This window comes from Hemiscyllium ocellatum, assembly GCF_020745735.1.
Source record: "Hemiscyllium ocellatum isolate sHemOce1 chromosome 27 unlocalized genomic scaffold, sHemOce1.pat.X.cur. SUPER_27_unloc_3, whole genome shotgun sequence".
NCBI classification, from domain to species: Eukaryota; Metazoa; Chordata; class Chondrichthyes; order Orectolobiformes; family Hemiscylliidae; genus Hemiscyllium; species Hemiscyllium ocellatum.
The window spans coordinates 489,799-499,074 of NW_026867498.1; the positions used below are offsets into that span (position 1 = coordinate 489,799).

The 9,276-nt window shown below is 48.5% G+C and overlaps 1 protein-coding gene across 3 annotated transcripts; it reads right to left on the reverse strand.

The window, feature by feature from the left end:
* Positions 1 to 262: 262 nt before the first annotated feature.
* Positions 263 to 8,559, reverse strand: LOC132808039 (gastrula zinc finger protein XlCGF9.1-like). Of its 3 annotated transcripts, none has more exons than XM_060821946.1 (2): positions 8,471 to 8,559; positions 263 to 1,667 (listed from the first exon to the last, which is right to left on the reverse strand). In XM_060821946.1, the coding sequence occupies exon 2, from the start codon at positions 1,341 to 1,343 to the stop codon at positions 732 to 734; it is 612 nt and encodes a 203-aa protein (XP_060677929.1). In that variant the 5' UTR covers positions 1,344 to 1,667; positions 8,471 to 8,559; the 3' UTR covers positions 263 to 731. The 3 variants fall into 3 exon arrangements, with proteins under 3 accessions (XP_060677929.1, XP_060677931.1, XP_060677932.1); XM_060821948.1 differs by lacking the exon at positions 8,471 to 8,559 and adding an exon at positions 2,607 to 2,773; XM_060821949.1 differs by lacking the exon at positions 8,471 to 8,559 and adding an exon at positions 1,892 to 1,927.
* Positions 8,560 to 9,276: the final 717 nt, after the last annotated feature.

The following is a 9,276-nucleotide window of genomic DNA, read 5'->3' on the forward strand; positions in this document are numbered from 1 at the left end:
CTGGAGCAAATCCGAAATGTTGATTTTCCTGCTCCTCGGACGCTGCCTGACCTGCAGTACTTTGCCAGTACCACTCTAATCTTGACCCTGATCTCCAGCATCTGCAGTTCTCACTTTCTCCTGTAAGAAATCAGCAGTTTTAAACCGAAAACCTGTTGCAGTTTAAAGCTCTCATTGAGAGTCTGAGCTCAGTGTGAAGTTCAGGTAATCTTTATTGTGACCCAACTTTGTTACAGCTTCAGAATCTCCCAGCAGAAAGGCGTAGAAAAAGTAGCAATTTTTTAAAAACAGCTCAAGGTCAAAGTGCAACCCCTCACTTTCTTCATTATTGGTCACCACTGAGTTGTCCCTTTGTAATTGGATCCTTGATATAGCCTTAACCTGGAGGAAGTATTGCCTCACTCAGCAATTTCAACCTGTATCCAAGTAAGTTGGATGAGCAGCGTAGAGTCAACCAGACTACTGTGGGTCTGGAGTCACGTGTAGGCCAGACCGGGTAAAGGATGCAGCTGGGACGACTGCTCTAATCTTCCCTAAAAAAGAACTGAGTGAATCAGATGGGGGTTTTCTTCCACCCCCACCCCACCGACAATGGTTTCACTGTTAGATTCTGAACTCCAGATTTCTCACCAAATTCCAATTCCACCATCTGTTGCGGTGGGAATCGAACTCGGGAGCCACTGGAACTGGGTTGATAGTCCAGTTGATAATGGCACTCGGCCATCATTCCTTCAATCCCCCTGCGATGGCACATGAACTCGCTGGTGGCTCCGCAGGTAGGAGGAGCGGGTGAAGTCCTTCCCACACTTGGGGCAGCTGAAGGGCCTCTCCCCTGTGTGGACCCACTGGTGCCTCAGCAGGTTAGAGGAATTGCTGAAGGCCTTCCCGCACACTTGGCATGGGAACGGCCTCTCCCCCGTGTGGACACGCTGGTGCCTCAGCAGGTGGGAGGAATCGCTGAAGGCTTTCCCACACTCGGGGCAGGAGAATGACCTCTCCCCCGTGTGGACCCACTGGTGCCTCAGCAGGTGGGAGGAATCGCTGAAGGCCTTCCCGCACTCAGGGCAGGGGAACGGCCTCTCCCCAGTGTGGACCCACTGGTGCCTCAGCAGGTGCGAGGAATCGCTGAAGGCCTTCCCGCACTCGGGGCAGGGGAATGGCCTCTCCCCAGTGTGGCTGTGCCGATGAATCTCCAGGGCCGACGGGAAACGGAAAACTTTTTTGCAGTCGCCACACTTCCATGGTTTCTCCATGGGGCGGGATTCCTCTGGTTTCTCCATGGCTGGAGCTTCAGCCACACGTGCAGAGCCTATCCCCACCGCGAATTCCTCATTCCAGGCCATATCACTGCTTCAGGCTCCAAACTCAGTCTACTATTATGGTAGGGTCTCTCATCCAGTCCCACTGATGCTGAAAATGTACTCAAACAAGAACCAAAACGCTTTGCTCCTTCTCACAGAGTCACAGTTGAAAACTGTTGCGGTCCCGATGGACTGAGTGACTGTCAAAGTGAGGACTGCAGACGCTGGAGAGTCAGATTTGAAAAGTGCAGTGCTGGAAAAGCACAGCAGGTCAGGCAGCATCTGAGGAGCAGGAGAGTCAACGTTTTGCGCATAAGGCCTTCATCTGTTGATTTTGAAACTTCCGTCTTCAGATCTTCAAATACTCTGTAAAAAGAGATTACAAAGGTCATCACTGTCAGTGCAGGGTAGAAATTCTGAACAAGGAATTTTACTTTCTGTGGAACATTCTTTTCTTTTGTTATTCCACAAAATTGAAAGCACCATCCCACCCTCTCTCCCCCTCTGTTCTCACTCCGCTCTAACTCATTCCCTGAAGGTGCTGATTCAGGATCTTACAGGGGCAGAAAAACAAAAACGTCAAGACTAACATCTCTCTGCATTTTGGATAACTCCACAACACTGGGATACAGTTGACAGTGAGCAGGTCTGATTCTGGGAAGCAAACAGAAGTGTGTCAATTCATGGGGTAACCTGCAATGCAGCTATTTGTGGAACAAAATGGTTAACGACCCCAGGAAGGTGGGAGCAAATTGAGACATCAAGGCATTAACACCGACACACTTCAGTGAAACTCTACTGTTCCCACTCCGAGCAAAACATCTTTGAAAGCTCCTCTGAAAGTCCAGTCTTCACAACCACACTTCTGCTTTTACCAAAGACAATTAGAGTCAGACAGCACGGAAACAGACCCTTTGGCCCAACTTGTCCAAGCTGACCAGATATCCTAAATGAATCTAGTCACATTTGCCATCACTTGGCCCCTATATGGGCCGGGTGCTGGCAGCTGGGACTAAATTGGGTTGGCTATCTGTTCAGCAAGAATGAGTTGGACCAAAGGGTCTGTTTCCGTGCTGTACATCTCTATGACTCCAGTCGCATTTGCCATCACTTGGCCCCGATCCACTGAACCCTTCGTATTCATACACCCATCCACATGCCTTTTAACTGTTGGAATTGTACCAGACCCCACCACCTCATCTGGCAGCTCATTCCATAACTGCACGACCCTCTCCATCAAAAAAAGTTGCCCCTGAGATCTCTTTTACATCTCTCCCAGCAGCCCCCCCCCTTCCCCGGCCTCACCTGAAACCTATTGCCCTCGCGTTCTGGACTCCCCCATCTGAAGGAAAAGACCTTGAGTGTTGACCCTATCCATGCCCCTCAGGGTTCTATTAAAAAGTCTAGAATGTCACCCTTCAGACTCTGGGGAAAACAGCCCCACCCCATCCTTCCGTCCCTCCTCGCCCAGGTAATTAAGTTTGCAGAATCTGCTCCCTCCCTGGATTCACTCCAGCTGCTACAAGTGAACAGATTTTCCCCCCTCCTCTCTCTCTCTCTCCTTCCCAGGATGAACAGTTGTCCAGAGGGAGGGAGTTTCACTCTGAAACTGACAGGGCCACTTCCGCATTGTGACGCCATCAATGGGTTGGAGGTGGGGGAGGGTATGGGAGGCGGGGCTCGGCCAGCAGCGGGACCCCGCACTGCGCCTGCACAGTTCGTAAGAATTCCTTCCCTTCAGAGAATCCCCAGTGCAGAAGCAGGCCACTCGGCCCAACGAGTCCACACCCACCCTCCAAAGGGTAACTCACCCTCAACCATTGCTCAATATTAATCCTCCTGACTAATACACCTAACCTGCACATCCCTGGGCACTATGGGTAATTTAGAACCGCCAATCCACCCTAACCTGCACATCCCTACGCACTATGGATAATTTAGCAAAGCAAATCCCCCCTAAAATGGATAAAGTTAAAAATCACAACACCAGGTTGGAGACCAACAGGTTTGTTTGGAAGCACTAGCATTTGGAGCGCTGCTCCTCCATTAGGTGGTTGTGGAGAATAAGGTCATAAGATATAGAATTTATGGAAAAACATGACAGTGTCCTGCCACTGAAATGACATGTTGAACAACCCATTTTCGAATGGGCTGTAGGCATCATTAACATGCAAATCCCAGAACTACCTGTAAGGCACCTCTCAAGAGAAGTTTTATAACAGAAAGTGACGTGTGTGTGAGAGTGTGTGGTGTGTGCGTGCATGAGAGAGAAAATGTCTATTTCCATCCTGTATTTCTTTACCTATTTGAGAACAGATGCCTTACTTCTGTTGGTGTAAGTATTGTTGTAAATCATAGCTGGGTACTAATAGTTAGATATAAGGGGGAAGAGAATTCCTCAAGTAGGGCAGTATAAGAATCCTGGGAGAGCTCTATTTCTGGTTTACTTCCTAATGAACAAACATTAAACACAAGCACCTATTTATTTCAAATTTGGTTTCATTTTTCTTGTGTGATTCCCTGCTGTGACTACACTGTGCCTGGATGGTTGACAGGCTGGGAGATTGTGGGTTGGGGCTTGATTGACTGAATGTTTTATTGTTCCAGAAGGTGTAGAAGGGAACAGGGAGATCAACAGAGGACAGAGAAATCAGGACCTGAAAGCTGAGCTGACACCAGACTACCCTGTGATCAGTGCTTTGATTAGCAGTGCCAACCCTCCACCTTTACCTAGCTTCCCATTTGAGGACACCCTCAGTATTCAGGATCCAATCCTTGTCATCCTGAAGCCATGTCTCTGCAGGGAATGTCAGATCGCAAATACTCACTTCAATGTGTGCAGTCAATTCCTTCACTTTTGGCACAATGCAGCACACATTCAGACACACCATTTTTAATTTAATTTTTGTGATGTTTAGAATCCAGTTTTGATTGCTGGTACATTTATTCCCCTTGTCCCTTTCTATTGTTCTCTGATGTTCATTTCCCACATCACTATATTACTCACCGGCCTTGATTTGGATTGGCCATAATGTCCAGGGAAGTGCAGGTTAGGTGAGTTAGCCATGGGAAATGCAGGGTTATAGTTTCGGAATAATAGAAGCAGGAGTAGGCCATTTTGCCTGTCCAGCCTGCTCCACCATTCATGATGATCTTGACTGACCCATCCATTGTCTCAGCTCCTCCTCCCTGCATGGTGCCAACTACCCTTAATCCCCCTACCATTGCAAAAACCCATCCAACTGTGTCTTGAATATACTTAACAAAGCTGCCTCTGCTGCTTCCTTGGCTCAGAATTCCGAAGATTCACTCCTCTCCAGGAAAAGCAGTTCCTCCTTGTCTCTGTCCTAAATTTACTCCTCCTAATCTTGAGCCTGGTTTCATTCACCAGCAGAAATGACTGGATAGGATAAAGCTTCATCCCCACAGTGCAATGAAATCCTACTTTACACCAAAATCCCGAATGTACTCACTCACTCAGTTGCTGTCTCACAAATGCAAGATTTCATCGTAACGTCTTCTGCTCCCATTAAGGGCAAAACATCTTTGAAAGCTGCTCTGAAACTCCAGCCTTCACAATCACACCTCTGCTTTCACCAAAGAAGATTAGAGTCATACAGCACGGAAACAGACCCTTTGGTCCAACTCGCCCGGCCAAGCAGATATCCTAAATTAATCTAGTCCAATTTACCTGCATGTGGCTCATATCCCTCGAAATCCTTCCTTTTCATGTACCCATCTAAATGCTTTTTAAAATTCCCCCTCACCTCAAACATGTGCCTTCTAGTTTTGGACTCTGGGGAAAAGACCTTGGATATTCACCCTATCCATGCCCCTTACGAACGCCTATAAGATCACCCTTCAGCCTCCAATGCTCTCGGGAAAATATCCCCAGCCATTTCAGCCTCTCCCTGTAGCTTGAACCCACCAACTCTGACAGCAGCCTTATCAATCTTTTCTGACCCCTTTCAAAGTTTCACAACATCTTCCCTATAACAGGGAGACCAGAAATGAATGCAATCTTCCAAACATGGACTAACCAATGTCCTACACAACCACAACATGACCTCCCAATTCCTGTATTCTCTGCTCTGACCAATAAAGGAAAGCCTACCAAATGCCTTCTTCACTATCCTGTCTACCGGTGACTCCACTTTCAAGGAACTATGGAACCTGCACTCCAAGGTCTCTTTGTTCTGCAACATCCCCCTTAACTGTGTCAGTCCTGCCTGGATTGCTTGACCAAAATGCAATCCACACACTTCTCTAAACTAAACTGCCATTCCTTGGCACATCAGCCCACCTGATCAATTCTCATTCATAGTGAATTTTCTTTCCTCTCTTATTCCCTTGAAGTTGAAAATCTCCACTGCACACACTCTCCCTCCATTCTCAGTTTGCTGACCCTAATCCCTGCTGTACCTCATCCTGAAGGGCCTGCTTCATGCTGATTAACAGGCCCACACTCGGTGGGGGACCTAATTGAAACAAGGAATACTGAACAGCCTGGACAGAGTGGAAGTTGGAAAGGTGTTTCCATTGGTGGGAGGGACTAGAACCAGTGGGTACAGCCTTACAGTAAAGGGAAGACCTTTCAAAATGGAGATAAGGAGAAACTTCTTCAGCCAGAGAGTGGTGAATCTATGGAATTCACTGCCACAGAAGGCTGTGGAGGCCAGGTCACTGAGGATATTTAAGATTGAGATGGATACGTTCTTGAGTCTCAAGGTGATGGAGGGTTACGGAGATGAAGTGGCAGAATGTGGCTGAGGAACCTATCAGCCATGATTGAATGGCAGAGCAAACCTCGAATGGTCCAATTTCTGCTCCAATGTCTTATGTTCTCTTGCTATCCTGGACACACACAGAGCACATCGGAAGCAGGAATAGGCTGTTTGGTCTTTCAAGCCTGCACCAACATTCAACAGATTGTTGGCAGATTCACAACCATCGAGATGAATAGGTTGGGACTTGTTCATTGGACCACAGGAGGTTGAGAGGTGACCTGACAGAGGTTTATAATATCACGAGGGGCATAGATGAGGTGATTGTTGGGTATCCTTTCCCTAAGGTGGGGGTTTCAAGATTAGGCAGCAAATTTGAAGGTGAGAGGAGAAAGATTTTGAAAAGGCGGGGGGGGCACTTTTCTTTTTACACAGAGTGGTTTGTATGTGGAATGAATGTGGATGTAGGTTGAGTAACAAGGTTTAAAAGACATTTGGATAAGTACATGAATAGGAAAGGTTTGGAGGAATATGGGCCAAACACAGGTAGGTGGGACTAGTTTAGTTTGTGAATATAGTCGGCCTTAGACTAGTTTGACTAAAGGGTCTGGTTCTGTTGGCATCTGACTCTGTAACTGTTCTATCCTGGTGTTAAATCATTTACTTGCCTTCCCCCAGAAACATCCACTTCTTTAGTGTTCAAAAATCAGATGAACGCAGCCTTGAATAATGTTCAATGACCCCCTAACGCAGGGAGACATCCCCACTTCTGAACTCAATTCCTCTTGCTATTGTACCCCTTGCCTTGCTGATTGCTTGCTGCACCTGTCCAGGCAAAAGTGAGGACTGCAGATGCTGGAAATCAGAGTCTAGATTAGAGTGGTGCTGGAAAAGCACAGCCGGTCAGGCAGCATCTGAGGAACAGGAAAATCGACATTCCAGACAAAAGCTCTTCACCTGCACCTGTCTGACAACAGGCAGTGACTGGTGTAGAAGGACGCTGAGGCCCCTTTGTACATCCACACGGCATTCCTGATGAAGGGCTCGGAACCGAAATGTCGACTCTCCTGGTCCTCGGATGCTGCCTTACCTACTGCCTTTTTCTAGCGCCACACTTTGACTCTAATCTCCAGCATCTGCAGTTCTCACTTTCTCCACATCCCAATATATCACCATTTAAACAATACACCTCCTTTCTGCTTTTTTTTTCACAGCAATGGCTATAACTTCACATTGAGATACTGCATTTGCCATGTGTTTGTATATTGTGGTCTTCTCTACATCGGGAAGACCGAGTGTAAACTTGGGGAACAGTTTGGCGAGTATCACAGCTGGGTCCGCAGAGGCTGACCAGACCTCCCAGTTTCTGGATTAGTGGTGCTGGAAGAGCACAGCAGTTCAGGCAGCATCCAAGAAGCAGCGAAGTTGACGTTTCGGGCAAAAGCTCTTCATCAGGAATAAAGGCAGTGAGCCTGAAGCGTGGAGAGATAAGCTAGAGGAGGGTGGGGGTGGGGAGAAATTAGCATAGAGTACAATAGGTGAGTGGGGGAGGGGATGAAGGTGATAGGTCAGGGAAGAGAGGGTGGAGTGGATAGGTGGAAAAGGAGATAGGCAGGTAAGACAAGTCTGGACAAGTCATGGGGACAGTGCTGAGCTGCAAGTTTGGAACTAGGGTGAGGTGGGGGAAGGGGATATGAGGAAACTGTTGAAGTCCTCATTGATGCCCTGGGGTTGAAGTGTTCCGAGGTGGAAGATGAGGCATTCTTCCTCCAGGCGTCTGGTGGTGAGGGAGCGGGGTGAAGGAGGCCCAGGATCTCCATGTCCTCGGCAGAGTGGGAGGGGGAATTGAAATGTTGGGCCAGACCTCCCAGTCACCACTCATTTTAATTCCCCTTCCCACGCTCTTTCTGACAAGAACATCTTCGGCTTCCTCTATTGCCACAACGAACCAAACCGCAAATTGAGGGAACAACATCCCGGGCAGCCTACAGCCTGCAGGACTCAACATCAAGTTCTCCAATTTCAAATAACCTCCCTTTCCATCCCCCGACTCCCTTCTTAGCCCCGTGCCCCTCATTTCCACTCTTCCCTTTCACTAACCTGATTTCTTCCACCTATTGACTCATCAGGCCGTACCCTCTCCCTGTCTTCACTTATCCCCACTTTAGCCCCCGGCCCGGGCCCCAGCACCTATCCCCAGTCCTGAAGAAGGGTTACACCCGAAACATCAACTTCTCCACTTCCTGATGCTGCCTGGTTTGCTGTGTCCTTCCAGCCTCCTGTCTGTCTATTTTGCCAATTGAGACACAGACCTGGACCACGATTCCAGAGTCTGTCCCCTCCCCGGTTCACTCCCTTACCTTTCAGTTGCTGCAAATCAACAGTTGAATCCCAGAATGAAAACGAAATGGAATAGGGGGCGAGAAAAGAGAGTGCCGTACTCACATTTCTTAGACAGAGGAAGGAATTGGCAGTCTGGGTGAAGCTTAATGTGGATTCAGAAAGAGAGTAGCGGCTTCAGAAGCACATGGGCCAACTTCCGCATTCAGACAATGCAGTGGCTCTGATTGGCAGGAGGACCAGTCTCCTTCCGGTCCTCCAGGTTTCTCTATTGGGCCATTAAAGGAAGGTCGCGGGCCTTTTTTTGCGGATTGCGATGAGCATGCCCAGAGTTTTCCTGACACCGGTGGGCATGCGTACTGCGTTACTGACACCGGAAAACATGCGCAGTATGCTCACTGGGAATGCTGGTGTTCCTGTCATATTTTAAGAGTCCAAATGCCAACAGGAAAAAAGGGTTTGAGCCGCAATTTGTTTTTCCCTGTGATTCGACATTGTATTGCTGTTGTCTCTCTGTTCAACTTTTGTATGTCTTTTCCCCAGGTTGGGTGGCGAGTCCTGAACTGGAGGGCATGGGTTTAGGGTGAGCGGGGAAAGGTTTCTGAGGGGATGGTGGGAGCCTGGAAGAATAGAAATGGGGCAGAGGGTGTGGTGGAGAGAGAATAGATGGGGCAGAGGGTGTGTAGTAGGATTGGTTAGAAGGCAGAGGGTGAGGAATGAAACGACAGGGTTGCGTGAGAGAGAATGGACAGGCTGTTCGGAGTATAGAGGGAGAATGGACAAGAAGCTGGGGATGGAGAGAGAATGGCCAAGGGGCGCTGTGGATGGCGGGGGAGAATAGACAGTGGGAGCTGTGGGTGATGGGGGGAATGGACGGGGGGAGCTGTGGTTGGCCAAGATCAAAAGGTTGA